Genomic DNA, 25,301 nt, shown 5'->3' on the forward strand with positions numbered 1-25,301 from the left:
ACTCTTGCTGTAGGAGGCATCATCATGATCAAAGGGGTTCTCTTTTGGACACTAGTCTGTCTAGACTACATAAGTAGAGTCCAGAAGTTCGCGGCTCGTGGGCTGAGTGCAGCATGAGCTTTCTGTTCGGATTCGGTTTCTGTTACTTCGTACAGGAGATTCTGGATCTACACGGTGCTGGACATCATACAGTGCGTGGATCGTCTACTGAGTCGATCCCAGCTCACTACATCGCTGTAACCTTGGTGATAATGGCTTCTGAAATCACGCTTTACCTCCGCATTCTGTGAGCTTTTGTGAATGTTTTGCAGTGTTTGAACGCGAAGCGAACGCATCCAACATGCACATTACTCTATGGTTCACCGTTCATGCATGATTCACGAGTTAGGACTTGAAATTCGAATGCAGTAAACACTGGTAAAGGGGAAGTATTTTTGAAAGAAGCTGGGTGTTCTAAAGCTAGTCTGGCCGTCAGCTAAATCTCTGAGCGATGGATCGGCTTCCTCTGCTACTGCTTCGAGAACAAGCAGAGAGTTTTGGAGATGATGTCCGGAGTGAATTGACGGAAGGTGAGCGAACATGTTTGAATGAGAATTCAGAGGTTTTGGAGATACGAATTGATCTGGAAGCATCAGATTCACGGTGCTCTTTACAATAGCTTTGATCGTAGGATATCTCTTTAGCCTGCCATACACACAGCACAGTATGTTTAGACCTATTCGGCAGCTAAACTACAGGATAGATCTCCACTATAATTGCTTTCCATTTGTCGTGCAGGCAATGATGAAGGAAGTGGGAATATTGTTGGAAATTTATGTCACTACACATAGTATATTATTGAACTATGAGAAGGAAGCCGCGGGCAGAAGTTAGTCAAAGGCCTCAACGATCAAAGTGACACATGACTTGCTACATTAGATGTTCTCAGGTCCTTGCTCAAACCCTGCATTCACTCAGGATGTATGGTTTAACTGTCTGAGTATGGAACAGTGCAAGAGCAACACCGGCTGGTACGTCACCTGGACGACATTGGCCGCGAGGTCATGTATCAAGCCGGTGTAGCCCGCTTACGAGCACATGCTAGGTGTAGCAAGTCCTGTATTGCATGCTTGATGTCCACATTGCACATTCGAGTGACTGGTGTCATTTTGAAGATCAGTTTGTTTCTTCGCGCATGAACACAGTCTGGGCACTTGCAGTTATAAGTTTTCTTCATTCTTCTTCAAAACAGTGGCAGTGATGTCAGTGATTGCTCCGCTTGTGTATGAACACGAGGCGCTTGGCAGAGTGGGCTGTGGTGCGTGCGGGGTAAAAGACGGCGGAGCGTAATCTCAGGGTCGCGGGTGGAGTGAGTGTCTTCGTCGGGTGCCGATGTCGTCGTTTCAGCGAGTGTGATGGATCTCTCTATGTGTTGTACAACACAACTCCAGGGCCAGTCTGGTCGTACTCCCATGTGGTATATGCTTTGCTCGCACTGTAGGGATTGATCCTCAACACTTGCGAATGGTGAATGGGTGTGAAATGAGTACACTTACAAGCAGCTCCTGCATTTCAGTTTGACACCACATGCTCATACAGTGATATTATGATCTCTTTCCTAGGCAAGGAACGGGGGCTTGGGAGAGACGGGGCGCTCTCGCAGCATTTTGCAATACTAGTGCCACCATCTGCATATGCTCTGTGTTTGTGTGTGTGTGTGTGTGTGTGTGTGTGCGCGCGCGCGCGCACGCGATGTGTGTCACATATGTCTCTGTGATGGTTCTTATCCCAACAGATGAGTGGTCGCTGTGCAGCTCAGTACTCTCCGGTGACTATAGTGGTGCGCTGTCCAGCCAGATTATCCTTGACCTGTTCAAGCTGTCACCTAACAGCACAGGTATGATGTACTTCTCCCTTCTAGATAATTATATTGTGCGTGTACACACCCCTTTCTTGCACCTGATGTAGCCTTATCAAGTTGAGTGCAAGGAGCCCAGTTTGGGTGCACACTGCATATCCACTAGTACACTCTCCTGTGCTATCTCTGACTGCATTGCTAGTGTGTTTTCCTCGGCGCATCTCTGCCATGGTGAGAGAATGTCAAGTGTGATGTCTTGTCACTAAGAATGAAAACTGTATAGTGTTGACTATACGTAAGAATTCCCTGACCCTTTCTAATGAATACAAACGTACTGCACTCTACAATGCATTCCAGTTATTAGAGAGTAGTGCGTTCTCTGTTGGCTCATTTGCGCACCTCGTATGTCTTTGCTAGATCCCCTGGAGGACCTGAAAGCCAATGTCAGTGCCGTTTTGGAGCGTACAGAGGAGTGCAAGCGGGTTGTTCTCTTGGTCAGTGGAATTTCCATACTGCACGCTTTCATCCAGTGTAACTGGACTGGACCTCCGTTTTCCAAACAGGTGTCAGAGATACTTCAGTTGCCGGCTGATGTGGTAAGTCTTTAGAAATGATTGTGTATGCCTTGCCTGCCATGGATTTTGTGGTTACAGTATTGGCTAAGTATGAAGATGTACTAACAGCTCTTCTCGGATATTTATCTTACCCCGATGACTGTCAGAGACGGGAGAAAGCAGCATGTACTTTTATTAACATCCTTCCTTTGACTTCGTTCCTACTATTTCCTACATTGCAAAGTGGTGTGTTCATCTTTTCGTGCTCAGGCGTCTTCCGTTCACAGTGCTGCCCTAACTCAGCTTGGTGAGAATGGCGAGGTGAGTGGGATTAGGTACTTGTAGAGTAGTTGTAGTCATAGGCATGGCTTTTATTAGTTTGTGTGTTGACTGTGTACATGTATGTCACTCTGCCAGTCCGGGGATGGATATGTGTGCAGGTACTTATCTACCTATCGTATTTTCCGGAGTATAAAACCGCACTTTAAGTACATGTCCCTAGCAATAGCCTCATGCTCGATGCCCCATTTGACAGCAGGAACATTGGCAAGGCTTCCTGTCTTTGCCAGCAACCGATCAGCCAGTGCCCCGCGATTCTGTGGACGGCATTTCAGGATGTTTCCAAAAGCCTAGCTGGTCAACCAGCCAAAGCGATGCTCCAGATCACACACACTTTGCTCCTTTGTGCGGTACTGCAGGGCATTCATTGATTTACCGATTCGATAGGGCAATGACTGGAAAGCAGTCGGCCGGTGTCAGGGATCCTGAGGTCAAAATCGCCGCTCTTGGCAAGGCCGTGACTACTGGCCATAGCACAACGGTTGCTGATACTGAAAGGGGCGCAGATCTATCTGCATCAGTATCTCCAGCAGGACGGGCTTGACATTGGCATTGTTGACGGTGCCTGCATGCGCCATGTCCAGCAGTTGCTTCAGCTTGACGGCTTCTAAATGTGGATCTGCGGCTCGTTTGCTGCGTGGACGGGGATCGTAGTCCCTCCGCTTCAGCTGTGTACTCTGGGTAGGAGCAGAGGAGGCGCACTTGTCAAACAGCATCTCAGTTACAAGCTTCTTTGTCGGGGGAGCGTTCGATTTGCACAGTTAACTTGTGCTAGATGTGAATCTGCGTGTCTTGCGGTAGTCGTCAAGACCATGGCGCACACCACCAACATGCTTGCACGTAGATGGTGGTGCTCCACCTGGGCACTGGCATGCTGAGTAGACCATCTCGGTTACTCCTCCCCATTCCGGCAGAAGCACCCCTGTGCATGCGCATGTGTACATAATAGGTTGTTGAGTGCATCATATGCTTGTGTTACGACTCGATATTGTACTGCAGGAATGCTACTCGTTGTGTGTGGCGCCCGAGCTGCTGTGGATGGCTCGCTGCATTCTCTGTGACAACAGCGACAAGTTGGAGAATCCGGTATGTGCCATTGAGCTGTGCATTTTACCTGTTTACTGATGTGTATCTATTGATTATGAATTGTGGAGTACCGGTATGCTGATAGCTACATATTGGGTTTTTTTTTCAAATCATTTGGTTTTTGGGTGGGCATGTTTTTGGGTTTTATTTTGGTAATAATTAATGAATGCACAACCCCCAAGACCAAGTCAAGCACATGAACACGCACACACACACACACACACACACACACACACACACACACACACACACACACACACACGCACACACATACACACACGCACATGCCCTCTTTATACAACATTTGCTTACTCGGGGACTTCTTTTTCTGTTATAGGTGACCCAGTGGTGGACTCTGAGATGTCTGATGATCTGGCAACAGACGCTCACTGACAAACTGCCTTATGTTTGGGATAGGATCAATGTCATCAGAGATCGGTGTAAGTTTTATCCTACTTTACCTGGTAGCTTGAAGTGCAAGTAAGCAGACTGCATTCTAGTGGAGTGGACTGCATTCTAGTGGATACAAATGGAGATCCATGCATTGTACAGTTATTTGTACTACATGTAATGCTTTTGATGTTTATTTTCTACTTATACTTTTCAGTATAGTCTATGTGGCTACTGTGGTAGTACCTCAACTCTCCAGTAGATCTGAATAGAGGGTGTGTTGAAGACGGGAGGTTAATCTAGCTGAATGATTTGAATATCTGTGCGCGGGGCATGGTCAAGAGGGTGCTTGCATGGCCATTGCCATAGTATGTGTTAGCTGTATGGGCTAATACAATATCCGTTTGGTTTGTGTTCCTTGTTGTTTGCCTATGTTACAGTATGTGGCTCGGGGTGTCCTATTGCACCACTGCTGGATTCAGATGTGTAAGTTACACCATGAATTATTGAGCATACACTGCTCGAAATCAGGCCCTGACTTGCTTTCTCATGCCTATTGGCTCAGCACGGTTGCTGATGACGGTTTGATGATCCTCTGCCTCTGCTCGTTCCCTGCAGTGATCTGAAGTGTCTGCTACATCTGGAGCTGACGCAGAGTTGTCTACTGTACTCACAGCTGACAGCCGCTCATGTATGTACTTCAGTATGGTACCTGCCTCACTTGTAGCGTACTCTGTGTAGATCCCACGTCTTTGTACAGTAAACCTGTGTGTGGCAACCACTGCAACGAGAGATCACCTGTGTGTAGAGACCGGTCATGTCAGACACTTAACCATGCTTTAACACACATTTTGACCTGTTTATAAAGACTTCTTTTCTGTGCAACGCGAGGGGACTGGTCGCTAAACACAGGTTTGGCTGTACGTGTGGCCAGTACAGTGCATGTGATCCGGACCACCACTCGGGCTGCATGCATCCTGTGACTTAAAATTAAGCACAGGGAGTAGGCTTGCTGTGGGTGTACATCTACCATGCTGCTCAATGAAATCTCACCAGCTACTTGAGTCCTTTAGCGCCGGGTGCTGGGCAACACCTCGGGCATGCCCAGTAGCAAGACACTATCTTCTGTGTGTGACTATATACGGTTGGTTATGCCCGCTGATCATCCGTTGTTGTCACACACCACAGTGCGCGCTTGTTGGGTTTCGTCACACTTGCACCTTTTTGTCATTCTTTCTATGTGTGTGGGGTCACACACATTTTAAACGTTGTTGTTTCTGGCTACTCTACTACTATTTTCCCTGTACTCCAGCTGATGAAAAGGAATGAAATTGTACACGTACTCGTGGGAAAACTTTCGAAAATATGCTGCTTGTGAAGAGCCTGAAGTTAGGCCTCTTTCAAAAGGGTCCCTGTAGTCGACTTTTTTCTTTGCGTTTATATAATATTATTATTGTTTGTTTTTCTTCATGGAGTATGTTGTATCAACTTAATCAATACCTTGCATGGCACTGTACTGCCAAGTATGCACTTCAAGTGTGTGTGTGTGCGACTGCATGTGATGTGCACTGACAGGATCATCTGGAATCAGCTATGAAGTATGCCAAGCTGCAGTCAGTGGGATTGACAGGTACAAATTACCCATCCTACTGTGACTACTGTGCACATACTGTACACATACTGCATCGTGTATGCTCTGTGCTTTACGGGACCACCCCAAGGACGACTCTCTGTGTTTGGTGCTGTGCTGTATCTGTATTTATTTACTTGAAGTAGCTGTTGTCTTCACATTCTGACACTTGTACGATGGCTACTACTACCTTGCAGAGATGGTGCAATATCTGCACACTGTCAATTTTGAAATATTTATTAGTCTCCGCGGCCTGTGCCAATGCATGTCCAAAGACTGATGCAGCTCTCTGTATATTGTATTCTGAAGTGCAGTACATGCTTGTTTTCTGTGCGCTATTGCATTTTCTTCTCGCACGTGAAGGTGCACTCGGCAAGAGGACACGTTTCCAGGATTTTACCACTGCTCAGTTGATGCTCAATGTCCAGACTGTGACCGAGGGAGAAAGCACCGGTGGCCAGAGCTCTACTGCTACGCCGTCAGAAGCAGAGCCAGCCGTTGTCCGGGTATGTATGAATACCAGTATGTGTGCGTGCAAGGACCCGGAGATTGATGTGTGCTGGTTTCTTTGGACGGTGTTTTTGAGTGAGTTGGTAGATACCTGCTCTTCACGCTGTTTGTCCCTTGTATAAAGGTTATGTGATTTTGTCATCATTTGAGGTGATTTGTATGGAGTGGCAAACCCACCACAACTGCACAAGCACTGGTTTTCCACTCAATACGAACTACAAGTAGCACTGGTTTGCCACTCAATACGACTACAAATTCTAGCACTAGTTTGCCGCCGAATACGCATGGCGCACATGATGATGTTATTCACAGAACCTCTATAGTTGTGCTGCTCTTGCTGTGCTTCTACCCACGTGTATAGGACGTGAAGCTGGGTGATGACACGGTGCTGGATCACATTGAGTTCACGGAGCCAGTTCCGAATCAGTCTCTCAACGGCTTGCAGCTGTGTACAGTTCTGGCCATGTGGTAAGTTGCACTGTCCAGGATCACACTTTCTTGTGTAAGCATTTGTGAAATCCCCCGCAGCTGGCCTGCATTTCACTGACCGAAGGGTACTGTTTCGGACCTGGTATCAGAGTAACACAGTGAATGGTGCCACACAGATCGCTGTTAGCTTGTTTGTCCCGCGTTGCCGTTCTCCCCGCTGGTTGTTCAGCGGATGGATCACGCTCGTCTTGACATGTCCTCTTCCTTTTCCTGTGCACAGCTTGGAGACACAGAAGGTTCGTCCTGTGGATGGACTAAGCAGAGAGGAAACCATGGCATTCGTAGAGGTGCGTGCAATTGTACCTCACAAATTGCTAGGTCATTCATTCATTCAACAATTGGGAATGATGTTTGAAAGTGTCGCTGGGTAGATCTCTGCACATAGCCCTCTCCCGCATGTATTCTCTTCGTTTCTTTTCCACTTTTGAAGATGTGAAAAAAAAGGTGGATTATGTCTTGTTCTTTTCACCTTGTAGATTTCCAGACATGTTGGAGAGTTGCTATGCATGTACAGCAGCATGTTTACTCTTTTCCCCGGTGTAACCTTGACCACAGGTTAAAGTGCTCAGTGTGAGTGCTCCGCACTGCAGGAGAGCCGTATCACACTATACATCTGATCACATCGACGAGTAAATCTGTGCCGTGTGTGCCTACGTGTACCACTGCAACCTTGCGCCGAGCATTCATGCACCAGGCTCCCACCGAGGTGCCAAGGGACATCACATTCTTTGTCCAATATAGCCCACTGTTGCGCTGTTGAGCATATCCTCCACATGATTACATCATAGCTAGAAGCTCTCAGGGTAGAGACAGACTGATTTTTCCACTGTACCCTATGTGCACTAAGTATTTAGGTATCTCAACTCCTTGAACATCTCGGCTGTAACCATGAATGTACCGTTCACTTTCAGCTGGGCATTGCTGCATATTTTCTGACTGTGTGGTGACTAGTTGTCGCATTTCATGCCGTTTGTCATGTTTGTGCTTTTGATACGTTTGTCCACTGTAGCGGATTCTCTGCCAGCCCCAGTCCTGGAGTATTCAGTCGCGTACTCTGCTCCTTCGATGCAAGGCGGAGGCGGAGAGCACACGGCGCATGGAGCGTACCATGACGCAGCTGCAGGTATGCTGGTAGCCTCCAGGGATTTCCCGATCTCCTTAGCGATTTCTTCTCTGTTACTACAAGTAGTATGTGCATATCTCGGACCTGCTCCCCTGTATGCCTGTCTGTCTGTGCAGTTGCAGATTAGCTCTCTCATACAATGGTTGTGCTGTTGTTGCTTTATCATTTGCTGCTTTGGTGTTGTGATAATCTTGTGTCTCTATTTCTTTGCACCGTCTAGGATATTGTGGATGACTTCTCCAAAAGTGCCCCTTCGGTAAGGTTATCATTGCATGATTTAACATTGCACACACTGGTAATGGCTACCTGTTGCCAGAGTTCTCTCTGTCTCTTTATACTTATTGCCGTGCTCAGAGTCTGGGAACACACTGTACTGAACCTGTATGTGGTGCATATGTGCTTGTTTGTTGTTTGTGCATGCCTGCATGTGCGTGTGTACGAGTGCATGAACTGAAGACAAGTGATTGTTGTTGTCATCGCCGTCATTGTTGTTGAATGTTAGAAGTCGAATTGCAAACAGGTTGGGGCGCCTTCCTTTACACATGTACATGGCGTTGCTTTATGTATTGCTCTTTTGCAGTGTTATAACCAATTTAGGCGATGCTAGTCAGGGTCTCCACTCTCTAGTGGTAGGGTGCCAACTACAGCTGTACGAGTAGTGCAGTGTACGGTATGCTCGGGTTTGGTTATCTTGTGCTAGGGTTCTTGTGCTCTTGTTGACTTCATGTTGCTTTAGGCTGGTGATCGCCTTCGTCTCTTCCACTGTTCTAACCTACCACCGCGCTGGATGGTTGAGGTTTGTTGATTTCATGTTTGCTTTCCCTTGATCTTAATCTGCTAGTCTAGCCGCATCTCACCGTTGCAGGTAGCACTTTTGCACATACGGATGCATGTACTAGCATAACACAACCTTTTAAAAGGGTTAGCAGAGTAATTCACCATGGTCGCCAAATTGTTTGCAAGATGCCTTGCCTAAGTTAAATGCCTGGCGAACGTGCATGGGTATGCAGTACATGTACATTGTAGCTGGTGAGAGGACTGCACCCTTAGCTTGCCTGGTGTTTACTAATCAATGATTGCCATGGATTGTCATGACTTGATGATGTTCAGCTCTGCTTGCTCTTTCTCTTTCTGTTCCGCCGCAGCGAGACTTGGCCAAGCAACTGATACGCCTGGGTGTGGTGAAGAGCGCTCTGGACATTTTCACTCATTTAGAAATGTGGGATGATGTCATTGAGTGCCTGGTCATACTGGGTCGACATGGTGATGTAAGTTTGCCAATGCGTGGGTGTGCGTGGGTGTGTTACTGCTGTGGCACATGTACTACCGGTATATGAACTGTCTAGAGTGCTGCAGACAAGTGAAACTCTTTCATTGCTTGAAATTGAGAATACTGTAGTGTATTGCCTTTGTTCTGGCCTTCACCTAGCCATAGTGGCTTGTTACCAACTGTGGACAAGGCATGAATGACTCTGCATTGCCTATTTTGGGTGTGTGCGTGTGCGCCTGCTGTGTGCGAACATGTCATGTGCTTGTAGGCCGAGCGCTTGGTGCGTGAGCGTCTGGACGTTCAGGAAACGCCAGCACTCTGGTGCAGTCTGGGTGACTTGACAAAGGTACGTGTTGCAGCTCGGCGCCATCTTCTCAGCATTGTCTCCATGCATTGCTAGTATACGTCAGTGAAATCAACTGTTCTCGTTGGAATTTGTGTTGTACATGTACTGGTCGTATTCGTTTGTACCGACTGTATCCCTTACGACTGTGTCCCGTACGACCGTGTCCCTTACGAGCTGACACGGAGTACAGTCATGTACTGAGCCTATCAAGAAGAATCAGACAGGGTGCCCGTTAGGCCTAGTGCCCGTACAGAATTCAGGCTGCGTTTACACGGAGACGAAACGGAACGAAACGGAACGAAAACGGGCTGGCCTCGAATCGTTTTCAAACCGTTTACACGAGGACGGCAAATCGTTTTGAACCGTTTACACGAAAACGGAAAACGGGTGATCAGGCTGGAGTTAGCACGTGCTGGCTTTGGGCAAGGGCGGGAAGTAACACGTTAGTTGGAGTTGGTACGTGCTGGTGGTCGCAAAGGTGAGGTATTTCCCGCGAAATATAGTCCCGCGCGCAATGGTTTCCATGACCGCGCTCCGTTTCCAATCGTTTTCACTGTTTTCACCGTTTACACGAGAATGAAAACGTTTTGAAAACGTTTCAAAACACTTTTAAGTGCGTTTCCATTTCGTTCCGTTTAGGTATCGTTTTCGGGCGTTGTCGTGTAAACGATAGTAGTAAACGCAACGATTTCGTTCCGTTTAGGTCCTACTTCGTTGTCGTGTAAACGGAAATCGTTTTCAATCGTTGTCGTGTAAACGCAGCCTCAGTATAGCAATCTAATCTGGTTGAACCTCGTTGCAAGTCCATACACATATGTGCACTGTCCCATTGCCACATCTACACTTCACACATACGCATGAACTTCCACACTAGCACCAAGTATCTAGGCCCGCTCATAGAGAATTCAGTAGTGAATGCCGAATGCCGCTGTCTGATGATCGCTGAAATGCGTGAAACTTGAAGTTACAGCTACACAGCCTTTCCCCTCCATTGTAACGTTCTGTGTACATGTGTGTACTGTGTATGTTTGTGCATGTGTTCTTTACTCAGGACCCCGAGCATTATCTGAAGGCCTGGGAACTGTCATCGCATCGCAGTGCCCGTGCACAGCGCTCGCTCGGTCTCATGTACCTACGGCAGGGCAAGGTAGGGTGTGGGCTTTGCTGCTGCTGTGTCACGTGATATCTTCATATGTTGTCTCTGAAATCAGGCTGATTACTTGGCGTTAGTGCCACAAAGTATTACGAGAACGCTTGGGAAGCTCAGCAGTCCTTACTTGGCCCAAGTCTTATTTCAATGAAGGAAACGAATCTGGGTATTTTCCTTGTTGTACCTAGCATTGTTGGTAGGATGTGCTAGCTGTATTTGCCATTTGATTTCTTCTTCTTCAGCTCTATACAGCTTTGTACCAGATTGCTAGGCCATGTCAGTGACTTTTGTGTTGTGTTTCTTGTGTATGTGTTTGATTTTGTCCAGTTCGAGGAGTGCGTTGAGCACCTGAAGCTGTCGCTGAGTGTCAACTGTTTGCAAGTATGATGTACACTGCGTTCTTCTTTGCTTTGTTGGGATTGAAATTGGCAGGCTATTGCAGTGACTTGGAATTGCTTACTAGCATTTCCAACCATGAAGTAACTTGTCGTCCTATTTCAGTAACTCCGAATTGGTGACATCGTATTTGCTAAAGTGCGTAGTTGTGTACTTGCAGAAACGTGTAAGAATGAATGCGTTGTTGAAGAAGAAAACCAAGGATCAGTTGTTTATCCCTGGTCGGCTGCTTATTGTGTCCACTTTTGAGAAGTGTCTGCTGGCTGGTCCAGTAGTCAGGAGTCTCCAATCTGAATTTCCTTGAACTAGTGGTGCCAGATTTCCACAACATTCTAGTCGGCCATTTCAAGTTCCTATAAACGAACGTGTTCGTCCCTACAGTTTTCGCCTGCAGGGCATGGGCCCATTTGAAAGCCAGCACCTGCCCCCCCCCCCCCCCCCCTCCAGTTCATTTGTGTAGTGATATGGAAAGTCATGACTATGAGGACTGTTGATAGACTTTAGTAATAATGTATGAACAGCGTGTTTCATCTGCACTCTCATTTTTTCTTCAGGAAACTCTCTGGTTCAGTTTGGGTTGTGCAGCAATGAGTACTGATGATCTGCCGCTAGCCGCTTCGGCTCTCCACCGTTCTGTCACGTTGGAGTTTGATGTAAGTGGTGTGATGTGCGCAGTCTTCCTGGTTGATGCGCATGCAGTCGTTTGCAGTTTGAAAGATCCAGGTACTCTGCACCTACATGTACCCAAACTTACGTAGTGTGTATGGTTGTGTTAGATTGAGAACTAGCACTGTCGCACTGTTAAGGATTACTTACTTCCATGGAGGTTTTCCGGTGGCCACTGTGCTAATAATGGCCGGGTTCCAACAGCTAAGTTGAGCCCAAAGCTTGCAGGTGTTATAACTTGTTTCATGCACTTCTGTGCTATCGTCCAGTAACAAAAAATAGTAGCAGAGAATGGAAATTGCTGTCTGGACTAACAATGCAAAGAATATGATCCGATTTAGTGCAGTGTATGGCGCTTTAGGAAATATCATTTGAGCAACCGTGGTTACCTCCACTGGTGCGTCGTTGCCTTGGAATCATGGTCTTATTTGTGTGCTGCCTGTTTTCTGCTAGAACTACGAGGCATGGACGAACTTAGCCAGTGTTCACATTCGCATGAAACAGAAGTAAGAGCCCTGTTGTGTCTTGTTCAAGCATTTGTTCATTTGCATTCTATTGTGCATATGCCATTGTTGTATGCTTCAAAGTACAAGACCAGGATGGTTGGCTCAGTGTCGCATTAGCCAAGTGTCTACCTGGATTAGAATCCTCTTTTTTTTCTTGGTCTAAAAATGGATTTTATTTTACAATGCGAGTGGCTAACCAATGGCTTGTTCACCAACTCTTTATTTATGTTGACTTACTGCTACTAGTACATGGTTAATAACTTAGATGGTTAGGATGCAAGTCTGATTTGAGAATTCTTGAATAGAGGCTGTACGTGCAGGGAATTTGACCGGTCAGGGAATTTTGCAGTGTATGGCATTATTGTATTGGGTTTGTTTACTTGTTCCCAGTGTCGTTCACACTGCTTCCCTTGATTCGTAAATATATGTATAGATCATTTTGTTGTGTTGCATTCCTTGGGAGTTGCTGATGACTATAATCCTCTTCTGTGCACAGACCCAAGGCACACAAGACTCTCCAGGAGGCACTGAGATGCAACTTTGAGAAGTGGCAAATCTGGCACAATTTCATGCTGGTATGTGCTTTGCAGTTCAGTCTTAATGCTATTGTATGGTGAAGCTGTAGCAATTAGGCCGTTCCTACCTGGCTAACGACTGCAGCTAGCTTTATGGGCCACACTGCCAGCTCCAGTGAGTCCCACTGTGATCATGATCTGATCACGTGGCCGATAACTTGTTGGCTGACACACATACACACTGTGTACCTCTTGCTTTTTTAGTGTCTCTAAATCTGCATGATTGCTAAGTGCAGATATCTCATTGAATTCTGTCCAGACCAGCAGGAGAGAGGAAGGTAGATGAAGGAGATACAGTTCGTCAAGCGGCTGATGTGGCACGTGTATGTTCTCAGGGCAGAGTTGCAGTTCAGAGGATCTGAGGGAAGAGTTGCAGTTCAGAGGATCTGAACTAATGTTTGGTCTTATTTGCTTCCTTTGTCTTATTCCAGGTCTGTACTGATGTTGGCGAGTTTGAAGATCTAGTCAATGCTGTCCATCGACTGGCAGATCTCAGTCCCAAGCAGCTAGACAATGAGGTGAGTCAGATGGACCGATTTAATATCGACACTATATACAAACTGCTTATACACTACGAACTTAGAAGTTGCGACTTCGGCGCGTATACACTGTACAGTCAATCTCGCCAATAACGGCCCTGGGCTGTGCCTGAAAATGTGGTGAACCTAAAGTGACTTTTGCAGCAGAGAGACCTTGTATGAGTGTTTGGACTGAAAAAGCAACGTGTAAATTGCTGCAATGGAGTTTGCGAATCCTTAAAAATGTATTCGTTTGCCAACACTAAATCCAGGTGTATATTAGGGAGTTCAGTTCCGGTCACTGAAAAGCGAAAAGTGCAGTCACAGCTCGCCTGTACAAAGTGAATGGGCGCCTCGTGACTGCAGTTCCAGATGCAGTTCGAGGCCCGAGTATCTTCTCCCGCGGCCTTTTCGGCCTTGTCGATGCTATTTCTAGGCAGCTGAGGTCATTACCTTTCCAATGGTGCCACACATGCCATGCTTCCAAAAATAATGCCTCCGCGCTTGGCGCGGATGCACTTCGAAGTACTAATTTCGACCAGATCCGTACGGAACACCCGATTTTCGTGTTCAGCGGCCTCGAATTAGCCTAAACCAAGAGGATTCTAGAACATTGAGGCTCGCGCTTTATCACGGTAGGAGGAAGATGATCACAGAAACCAGCCCACGGCGATTTCCTGGTGGTAGACGAAAAAAATCGAGTGAACTGCGCGCACACTGTAGAAGCAGTGACGGTGAAAACGTGTGACTTGTGCAAGGAGGCGCGCACGGCATGCGTGCACACTGCATGCATGCACACATCCTGTATCGCCATGTATGCACCAGATAGTGCAGTGCTGGACGGAAACCACACGGCTCACATACATACTTGCACTTACTTCTGTGACTACTTTCTCCCCCGTTTTCCGATCTTCAATCGAGTACAACTCTAGATTGCCTTGGAATTTTGGGTTCAAATTTTCACAGGTTGTTTCTCACATCTTCCCGGTTTAGAAAAACTAGCGTTTTATGCGAAACTCGCAAATTTGGTTTTTCGATTGAAGTCCCTACGTATATGCTGGTAGTCAATCTCCGAAACAGTCTTGCTTTCAAAGCAGGCCATTATACAAGTCAGTGCAGCGTTTGTGGTGCTTTGAGTATCATTATACCCATGTCGGTCTCAGTAGGTGTCCTGTAAATTGGCTACTTTTGTGTGCTACACTGAGCTGATTTCTTCATCACGCTAACTTAGCATTTCTTGCATTCCTGCTGGCCGCACGTTTGGAAAGCATTGTACTTGTTTGGAATCAACTAATGCGGCATGACAGCTATAACGGCAGACTATTTGGAATATTCCTCTTCTTTTCTGGACATATTGTGAGGTCGTGTACTGTTTTGTCCTGTGTTTAGGTTCTGCGAATCCTGGTGGACGTCATTACTGGTGATGCTCCTGATGCTCATGGAGTACCAGGTAGGTCTACGCAATGCCCACTGTGTCTGCATGCTGGTCTCTCTCTATCAGCCCAGGGCTGCTTGTCTTTCTCAACTCGTTTTGAGTAGGCATGCCATTTTGGATTTGTATTTATTCAACATTTCCTGGCTCGTCAAACGACTGCCAATGACAAATGAATGTGAAATGAAGGGTGATAGCCAACCACGGCATTTTCCCTGGGTTCCTTTCACAATCTAGCTACTAATACTTTTTATTCCCTTGCTTGGGAAATTCTGATAGCGGTTGTGTGTTTGTTATTGGTGTGCGTATGTTGAGTGCAGCAAGTCGCCTGCTGCCGAAGGCATTGAAGGCGTTCGGCCACATCTCTTCCAAGGTAAGACACTTTCAGCATTGTTCGCCAAAGTGTGACTTTCCTGGACCCTTCCAATTCATTTCGCCAGGAACTTAACACATTCGTTCATCTTGGGCACCCTGTAAGATGACCTAAAGTGGGATTCACAGAAGCTTTTTGCGATGCGACACGCGATGCGACGTGATCTGCAACAGACGCGTGCGATGCGAACTCGCGAAATACCATTCACGAAAGAAGTCAGCGATGCGACAACGCCTTGCTGATTTGGTGCGGTTTGGTACAACTTGTACAAATTTATAGGCAACTCTTGAACCTTTGTACAACTTTGCTGTAGAAAAGGTCAAAATCGTACGCCAAATCGCTTGTCGCATCGCAAAAGTTGAGCCAAGCTTAACTTCTGCGATGGCCCAGTTGCGGCAGTTGCGTGGGGGTGTGAGATGGCTGCGATTTGGGGATTTCCCGGTTTCGCAATTGTCGCATCGCATGTCGCATCGCGAAAAAGCTTCTGTGAATCCCGCTTTAGGGTCTGTTGGGAATGCCCAAGTAAAATAATAAAAATACTATACCCTACACAAAGGCATGCACAAGTAGCACAACCCAGTCAAATTGTACTGTGTTACAGTTGTTTGACTCACCATACTACATGGCACCCACCTACGTCAAGCCCAAAATGTCCTACAGATCACCTCAGTGTAAATTTGTGGTTGCTTGATGTGAAACTCATTGGTTGAAAGGAGTTGTATTGTAGAACATGTAGTGAAAAATGACTGAAATCATAACCAAAAATGATCCGGCATGTTCTTGCTGTCCATGTGTCTTTTCCTCTTTTCCTTTATGACAGGTTGTTACCAATGACGTTGTCTGGCAGCAGTACGCCCGCCTGCACTTCTTCTCAGCCGAACGTGAAAAGACCAACGAACAAACCGCCCAGGTGTCCCGCGAGAAGGTGTGTGTATGGCACTACGTGCGTGTGCTTGCTGGGATTTTCTGCAAAGTATTCTGTACTGTGTTAACAATAAGCTGTGACTATGCCATAGCAGGCAAGTGTCTGTGGCCGATCATTGTTATCCCGGTCTGTCTTTGCAGGGTCTCCAGTGCTTGCAGAAAGCTCAGCGTCTCTGTTGTCAAAATGAAGAGCTGAAACATAGTGTTGATGTGCTGAAGAAGGCATCGGACTTGACGTTGGAGCTCGCAAACGGTAAGAAACAGATCTGATCTGATTGTACTATTTTGCTTGTTTTGTTTTTTTAAATATGTAAATGGATTTACTTTTTTTGAGGATTTGCAAACTCCATTGCAGCCACCTACACACCACCTCTAACCTGAACTCCTATTAATGTCCTGGTGTTATGTTCAGCTTGTGAATGCGTGTCGAAAGGACAAGCCAACACAACCTCGGCTATTCAAAGCCTGTCATCTGGCAAGCTTGCACTGCGCAGCATGATTGCCACAGCCAAGGTAAAGTCTCATTGACGGAAACGTAGCCTATCCTCTGCTGTACGCAGCTGCACATGTGAAGTCATGTGTAGTCTTCGTTATCGGTATAGCTGTAGTTTTCAAACTGTTGAACTTTACACACACTTGCTCGTTGAAAGTGGGGGTGGGGAGAGAAGATGTCATGGCTGCATCCTTGTGCACCTTCTGCAAGAAATAATTTGTTCTTTCTGCACACTCTGGTCTTTGCGTATGCACGTTAGACTCTTCTCCAGTTCACCTGTACTGTATGTTGTTTGCTTTCTGCCCAATGCATGTAGAAATTCACCCCGGCTGATGATCAAGTGGAACACGTGGATGGCCTGATCAAGGCATTAGAAGCACGCTTGGAGCAGGTCGTTGAGGGACTGCAGATTGTGAAGTCAGCCGGGCAGTGAAGACCAATCAGGTTTGTGCACAACTGCTGCGTCTAAAATATCCTCCCCCCCCCCCCCCCCCCCCCCTGTACTATTGAGAGCCTTTTGCCATCTCCAACCTACATTGTAGATGCTTGGTTTGAAGTGACTTCCCAAAAACTATGCTGATGCGGAAGAAAGACCGGTGAAAAATGAAATGTTCACGGTCAGTAGGGTTGGTGCGCTGAGTCGAATGGTCCCGGTCCCACATCTCTCCGACAAAGCATTCTAGGGATATTTCGATTTGAGTTTGTGAATCTTGTGTGTGTGTGGGGGGGGGGGGATCGTGACGCCGTGCGGCCACGACACACCCCTGCTACGTCACAGCATGCAGCTAGGTCAAAGGAGCTGTGCAAGCAATACTGCCAATTCTTTTACAACTGACTTGGCAACTGAAAATAGGCAGGATGAGTGATCCTGGAGATATAGCATACATGTGAGAGTGAGGATTAAACCATGCCTCGCCTTCATGTGTTTGGGTTGGGGCTGAGAACTTCGATATTTTGCTGAAGAACTTGACGTGCGGGCTTGCCAAGAGTGAGCCCTGCGACAATGGATAAAAGCAGCTATTGCAGGCATAGCCGATATAATTATCTGGTCTCTGGAAAGCAGAGTCGGTAACACGGAGAAGAGCGATGCAAGTGCACAAACATGTTGTTCGATGCCGACTGACTTTGACTCCATGAGGCCTCCTCTATTTTTAGTGTGAACATGGCCTTTTCCGGACGCTGGTCGATTGGAGATAAGTGCAGCCTTTTCAAACCATGGCCACGACCTTTCGATTCAATGCTCACAACTCTACGGAATCCGAAAGTTTTCGGTTCGGGAGCTGTTCCCTGATTTGTCCTTTGTGGACTCACCAGTACATTCAGTGGAAACTAAATTTCTTTCTCACAGGAAGACCAGCCGACCCAAAGCATGCAGCACCACAGTGCGGGATTGCAGCACACTGGCACATGTACATGTGTGCACCGCCATACTGCTCCGTGTGACGACTTCGGCATGCACCCCGAGTACGTGAAAAGTCCAACTCTGAAAAGGCTGAAAGCCAGAATAATCAGAAGATTGGCAGAAGTAAATATTTCGGGATACGTAGTTTCCATTACGCCGATTCGAATGAGGCTCCTAGGTTCCTTCCCATTCGCACCCCGTCCCCAGTGTGTTAGGGTGCAGCATCAAAGTTTGTCGCTGCAGTTCTCTTCTTTTCACCACTCGCACCGTACCAGTCAAGTATTTTCCGCTTTGAACGCAAAAGTGAAAGATTATCGGTTTTGGATGATAACTCAACTCAATAACTCACCAGAAAGATGAAGAGCACAACTCTAGCCTTCATTCCTACTAAATCTGAAATTGTGTCCATGACATTGAAGAGGGAGAAAATCCCCCAGCGGCGACACCCATAGCCAATACTACCGCGTATGTATGATTCGTACTTGTGCAACCCCAGCAGGAGCTGGGCAAACGTGATGACTAGTCCCATGCACGGCCTAGCACACGTCCTGAGCATGTGCATCTGACTTGCCACAGGTCCAGTTAGGTATCAGCTCATGGTGTTTGTTATTGTACTTGTACTTGTTGCTCACTGCCAAAACTCCCCCCCCCCCCCCCCCCCCCCCCCGGAGAGAGACTCAAAAGGAATCTTGGAAAGATGACTCAATTGGTTATTGAACCGCCCAACGGCCGACACCCCCTGAAATCCCCGAAACTCTGGGTGGACTTGAAAATGATCTCACTTATGGGCTCACTACACCTCAGTAAGTGGGTGAGGACAAGGTGCAGAAAAAGGATTGAAGGCATCAGGGTATCCGTCCCGGGATCCAACTGCAGTTACCCCTGCCCCCATTGAGGGTAATACTTGCTACTAGTGTGAGTGGCTAAATCAGAGTGGATCTGATAAAAGCTTCACTAGCACCATTGATTACACCAGAGTTAATCAAATAGAAAGTATAATGAACCCTGGAACCAACAAAGGTGGCAGGTACAACAGTTACATTACACCTTCAAGCAGCCGAGCCTGTTGGCAACAGACCAACACAATCAGGCATAAGTGTACCTACCAACCGAACTAGCTAGGGGGTGTGTTATGGCAGTCTGTGCGACTGTGCACTGTTGCGCTTGTGTGACAACTGTGACCATGAATGCTGAGTAGCAATACCATTGGCAAGTGTACAACTCTGGCAGGTGCAGGATTTTAGAGAGTGGGCCGGGCAGTGAGTTGTGTACTACAGTGTACTTTGTTGTAAACTTGTGATAACAATTATAACATCAGTACCCATTGCAATTTAGCAATGTAGCATACTACTGTTAGGCACCTCCTCCCCCACATTCTGCCTTTCCAAGCTGGCCTGCTTGCAGCACCCCGTACTTACCCTCGTACTCACCTTTTGTCCCGTTGGCCTGGGTAGCTACTTGTGCGCCCATATTTGCCATAGCTACCCGGGCCCTTTATCTTGCATTCTCTCTGACTCTCTCTCTCTGTCTCTCTCTCTCTCTCTCTCTCTCTCTCTCTCTCTCTCTCTCTCTCTCTCTCTCTCTCTCTCTCTCTCTCTCTCTCTCTCTCTCTCTCTCTCTCTCTCTCTCTCTCTCTCTCTCTCTCTGTCTCTCTCTGTCTCTCTCTCTCTGTCTCTCTCTGTCTCTCTCTGTCTCTCTCTCTCTCTCTCTCTCTCTCTCTCTCTCTCTCTCTCTCTCTCTCTCTCTCTCTCTCTCTCTCTCTCTCTCTCTCTCTCTCTCTCTCTCTCTCTCTCTCTCTCTCTCTCTCTCTCTCTCTCTCTCTGTCTGTCTCTCTGTCTCTCTGTCTCTCTCTCTCTGTCTCTCTCTCTGTCTCTCTCTCTCTCTCTCTCTCTCTCTCTCTCTCTCTCTCTCTCTCTCTCTCTCTCTCTCATATTGTATTCGTTCGTCTTTGTCTCTTCGTCTCCCATAATAGATGTCATTACTCCTACCTGTCCTGTTGTGTCTGGGAGTATGACTCTTTTTAGTATCTCAACACTACTTTATAGGTTTTTTTCATTTCATCGGTTCTGTTTTTCAGGAAGTCATTTGGCAATTCTCCGGCGATGCTTTCATGCGCTTGGCGTAGTGTCCTAAGGAGTTGTTTTGTTATTTTGTTGAAACATGTGTCCTATTGGCATGATGTGCTGAGCTGTATACCTTCCATGTTGTTTTTTGTGTTTTTTTTTGCCTGTCCGACTTTGTATTGTTTGTGCTGCTGGATGCCAGGTGCATGTTATAATTATAGTACGTTTATAGTTTAATATTATCTGCTTTTCTTTTTCCTTTATGCATCTCCCAATCACGATCGTTGCCATGACCTGCTAAGCCCAAACGCCACCCAGTTCAACAATGCCATAACCATACGAACATGCAGAATTGGCCCTGCCCGAAGGGCGACTGCAATGGGCAGCCTTGGAGTTGAAGCGATACCCTCGTTGTTTTGCTTTCGGGTCGGCGTCACCCATGTCATCTCCGGCCTGATCTAGCTAGCTGAGCATGACTACCATGAGCTACAACTACAATTGTATTAATATTACTTACTTGCAAGCTGACGCCAAGAGTAGATGTTTATCTACTCTTGCTGACGCCTGTTGATCCTAGACAGCATGTTTCAAGGCGGAGGACGCATTTTACTACTCCCTGACTACAACAGTCAACAATACAACCAGTGTGTGCGCACGTGCGTGCCCTGTCATGTCGTCATGCATGACGTCGCATGCAGTGCGGCTGCAAACAAAGTACCATTGCGGCATTGCCCCGAATCAGTCATTTCAAAAATACTGTTCAGATGTTTTTGAGGACGATCCTGTTGCCTGGTTGAAAACGTTCTGTGGCCCATTGTGGGTGCTCGCTGTATCTCAGAGATTAGCTTCGTCCTTGCGTTGAGTGGGAGACGCGAAAATATCACGATGGTGAGACGCCTTGAGACTGGCCTGGAGATATCCGCTTTTGGGTGAACATTTGCTTTTGCTTTGAATGAAATACGTGCAGAGCTCCACCACCGACATGACGAAAGAGGAGGCAGCTGTCATGACTTTAGCCGAACAAGAAGGTACATACTAGTGCAGGCTTTTGACGATCAGTACTGCAGTGTGCAGTGCAAATGCTTATGTGGTAGATCTACAATGACCATGTCGTCCACTCTGTGCTGACGACTTGGAAATAATTATTGTTTAATTTTTTTCACATTTTCGCACGCTTTTTTTCCATTTTACAGTTTACTTGTAATTGTTTAGATAGTACTAGTAGGCCTGCAAGTAAACATGGTATACTCAAGTACTTGTGTGTGTTCAACGGCGGTATGTTCATCTACATACAGTCAACTTCGCTTATAACGACACTCGGCGGGGCATCAGAAAAGTGTCCTTATTCGCGAAGTGTCGTTATACCCGAAGTCTCATTGTATGTGTTACAGTTGGATGGAACTTTGCTCTGGGCATGAACATTATGTCGTTATTCGTGAATTGTCGTTATATCCGCAGTCGTTATAAGCGAAGTTGACTGTACTATAAAATTAGACTGGCAGGTGTGTTGCATCCTCTTTAGAACTGCTTCGGCTAATGATTTGTGTTGTTGTACATGACGTATATTGTGATACAGTTTACAGCTACTCTGCACAGTCGTAGGCATGTTGTGCTACCAAAACAAGGTCGGTTGACCGGAAAGTGGTCCGGCCACAGCCCCCGCGCAGACTGCACCGTATTTTGTTGAGTATGCGCCTCACTTTAAACACTTGTAACTCACCCCCCCCCCCCCCCCAAAAAAAACGTCGGTGCAGTGTATATACTGTACTATGGTGGCCAAATGAACCGTGAAATACAGGGTAGATGTCTGTATTTCGTGATGAAAAAATCTGGGTGCGACTTATACTCCAGTACTGTAATTGATTGGGTCTTCAGGAAATCATTCTCTCTCGAAATTCTCCTTCCATGCCTGTCAATGTACCGCATCAAGACACGTGACATGTACTGAAGAAGTCATTATTCTAGTGAGGTGCTGCGTGCAAATTTAACGGCTTCCTAAAAATGACTGGTTAGCGTGTGCAAAAGTGAACGATTCTCACTCATTCTCACCGTTCAACGCAGAACTGGGAGAGAAAAGTACTGGTACGTGTATTGATTTTTTGCCTTGCGTTTCTTATTTTGACAGCAGATTTCTACTTGTTTACCCATTAGATTTAGCACTTTGTTACTGTACATACATGGCTTTAAATTAAGAGTACTACTTTGGACTGTGGCAGTGGAGTCTGTAGTAGAAATTAGATATTCTCTTGGAGAGTATCTGGAGTGTGGAGCAGCATTCTGATTTGCTGGTATGTGTACGTGAAGCACACGTATAGCGTCTTGGGACTCTTTTAGGATTTGGAATGCAGCAAAGTCACTGTGTGGTGTGTGTGTGGTGTGTGTGTGTGTGTGTGTGTGTGTGTGTGTGGTGTGTGTGTGTGTGGTGTGTGTGTGTGTGTGGCTGATTTGTGTGAACCATGTACACAGAGTATAAGAGCCTGGAGAAGGAAATGGACCAGATAACCCAGTGCCTCGACAACTTGGAAGAGAAGACCGACGATATTACAAGCCGCGCAAAGGAGCTACTGGCAATGATGGCGGCATCAAATGGCACAGAGGGTCAACCAACAGACAGCTCAAGTACAGCAGCTTCAGGAAGTCCAGAATCATAAGAATGGGACGGTGACACTTGTCCACCCTTTTCTTTTGGTCATGCGAATCTGTGACTCTCGTTGTATTGTAGACGGTCTCTAGGCCAGGGACTGGGCAATGCTCTCCGCTGCTGCTGCTGTCACTTGTTCATGTACTTGTTGCATGGGCGTATCTCAGAGTCTGCGGGTCTGTGAGCGTAGCTGGACTGAAGGCTATATAGCAGTGCTTGACTTGAGCACGTGTTCCAGTACCAGTCCATAAGTTATACGACGGTGGTGTGACAAAGTGAACTGCCGTCTGGTCGCTAGCTCAACTTTAATTGTGCCACTTCTGAAATTTTGATTCCGCAGACAATCCTTATAATTCAGTAGACCTATAAAGTGATCTTTAGATATATTACATTTTCTAGTCATCTTTTTAGTGGATACACTCCATGGTATCTTTTCTTGATGGTGCTTTGTGGATATCTTTATAACGATTCAATTAATAAATATAGTCTGCTCTCAATCATTTGCCACAATGCCAGCAGAAGTAGGAATTTCTGATTGGGAGAATGACGTGAATATCTTATTCAACTTTCGTGTGCTCGTGTGAGTTCTGCCCGTGCTCCTGTGGTGCTTTGGTGGCAGCCAAGCAGGGGCATTCATGTGCTGCCGATTGTCCTGTCTGCACCATGTCGTTGATAATTGATCTAGCATGGCTGGCCTGCAGCATGCGTATCATCAGCAGCGGGTTGTGATTGGTCAGCGATACCATCCAGGTGAGGCCAAGCGGGGCCACGCGAGCCAGCAGCTGCAAGTACGCCGGCATGGTCTCAATGCCGTACACCGACGAGAGCAGCAGGAGCAAGAGCTGAATGGCACAGGCGAACAGAAGCCACTTCACCACCACTTTGACAACGCGCGCTCTAAACACGACCTGCAGCTGGTGGCAGGCATCGGTGTCGTAAGTGCGTACGCTTCGCAGCGCCCGTGCCTCCCAGCGGCAGTCCTTGAAAGAACCAGCGAGTAGCGTGACAAGTCGTAGTACTAGTGTGCTGTAGATGTGCTCCACGGTGCGTGAGCATAGCTTGTCAGCCATGTCGTCACGGATGTACTCCTCCACGACGGTGGCCTTGACGGCTACAAACGGTTGGTAGAGCTCATTGCGCGCCACCTTCAGCTGGTAGCCGAGAGACAGCAGTAGCACCAGCCATGGTACAAACAGCTTAGCGTTGATGACAAAGCCGACCAGGCCGTACGCTAGGATGTGAAAGAGGTCGTGCATCAGCCAGATGATGAAGCACCACATGAAGACGAACACGGCGACGTTCAGTGCTTTGAACAACGCTGTGCGGCACGCTGCTGCCCGATTGCTGTCATCGCTGTTCTCGTGTTGGGCGGCAGACAGGTAGCTATTGCTCTGCAAGAGCATGGACACGCTGAGGAAGAGTGGCGATACTCGCACAATAGTCATCACATGGATGACCGACGCCACTAGCCACTTGCAAGCAGCCCCAGTTTTGTGCAAGATGCTGGCGTTAAGCGATTGCTGTTGAGGACAGTGGTTTCCGCCAGCTGGTGCAAGGACTCCTGTGCTGAGCATCAGAGCATCGTGTAATGCATCAAGGAAAGAAGGCGCACCATGCTGATCAACAGTCAAGTCTAAGTCACAGTCGACTGGAGAATTCTCTTGCGGAAGGTATGTCAGGGAGAGTGTGCGCAGTGTGATACGGAACTTGTGAGACGCATCGACCTCGTCATCGTTATCATCTGCCTGTTGTTTCTGCTTTTCTTCGGTGGTGTCCCCGGCCAATGTTGGCCCCTCGCGCTTGCTGTGGCGAGTTTCACTATCACAGGGTTGTGTGTTCACACGGCCAGCCCCATTGCTGTGAGTGGGAGCAGCCGTGTCACTGTCCTGTCGCTCCGGTGTTTCACCACTGCTGCACCCTCTGGACTGTGGCAGATGCATGCCAACATAGAGACTGATGGCGACGAGCATTGCCGCGAGCAGCTTGTGTTTGGCAGCGGGCAGGCAGCGTTCGCACATGTCAATGCTGCCCGCCCCGCTCATCCACCACACGCAGAACAACTGCCAGACTACCAGCATGGCCACGATGCCCACGAACCAGACACGTATCGACTGGACACGTTGCCAGGAGAAGAGCAGGCATGCACATGGCAAGTGATGCGGGTCCAGGGCGCTACGAATGACAGCGTGCTCTGCAGAACCCAACTGCAGCCAGTCCGGCGGTGAATCCAAAATGCCTGTTCTCAGCGAGCGCTGGCAGTTCAAGAGCTGCGCATTCTCGTGCATGCAAAACTCAGTACGTTCCACAGTTGCCAGCTCACAGACTCTTTCCCATGCTAATAATATCGGTAGCGGTATAACTAGAGCCAATGTGTACAATAGGCATCGTAGCATGAACGTCATCCACTCTATTGTCCACTGCGGCTCGAGTATGTTGTGTTTACTGCTACCCATGGCTGAGTTAGTGTTAACCTGATGATATTGCAGCACGCTGACACCCCACGGTGACAGCGCACCCCACAGCAGTGTGCTGAGCGGATGGAACGCAGCAGTCTGCTCCCGCCAGCACAGGCCACTCTCCGCCGAGCC

At 47.4% G+C, this 25,301-nt stretch overlaps 1 protein-coding gene across 1 annotated transcript; it reads left to right on the forward strand.

Moving 5' to 3' along the window:
• Nucleotides 1–334: 334 nt before the first annotated feature.
• Nucleotides 335–22,677, forward strand: LOC135815198 (tetratricopeptide repeat protein 27-like). Its single transcript, XM_065328459.1, has 30 exons — nucleotides 335–569; nucleotides 1,775–1,876; nucleotides 2,255–2,433; nucleotides 2,662–2,712; nucleotides 3,730–3,816; nucleotides 4,154–4,256; nucleotides 4,647–4,692; nucleotides 4,825–4,897; nucleotides 5,782–5,836; nucleotides 6,200–6,342; nucleotides 6,708–6,814; nucleotides 7,056–7,122; nucleotides 7,845–7,958; nucleotides 8,179–8,214; nucleotides 8,695–8,754; nucleotides 9,104–9,226; nucleotides 9,497–9,574; nucleotides 10,626–10,721; nucleotides 11,052–11,105; nucleotides 11,675–11,773; nucleotides 12,240–12,292; nucleotides 12,789–12,867; nucleotides 13,299–13,385; nucleotides 14,775–14,835; nucleotides 15,138–15,190; nucleotides 16,011–16,115; nucleotides 16,256–16,367; nucleotides 16,527–16,627; nucleotides 16,924–17,051; nucleotides 22,539–22,677. The coding sequence occupies exons 1-29, from the start codon at nucleotides 491–493 to the stop codon at nucleotides 17,038–17,040; spliced, it is 2,520 nt and encodes an 839-aa protein (XP_065184531.1). The 5' UTR covers nucleotides 335–490; the 3' UTR covers nucleotides 17,041–17,051; nucleotides 22,539–22,677.
• Nucleotides 22,678–25,301: the final 2,624 nt, after the last annotated feature.

The sequence above is a fragment of the Sycon ciliatum genome, chromosome 4, assembly GCF_964019385.1.
Source record: "Sycon ciliatum chromosome 4, ocSycCili1.1, whole genome shotgun sequence".
Classification (NCBI taxonomy): Eukaryota; Metazoa; Porifera; class Calcarea; order Leucosolenida; family Sycettidae; genus Sycon; species Sycon ciliatum.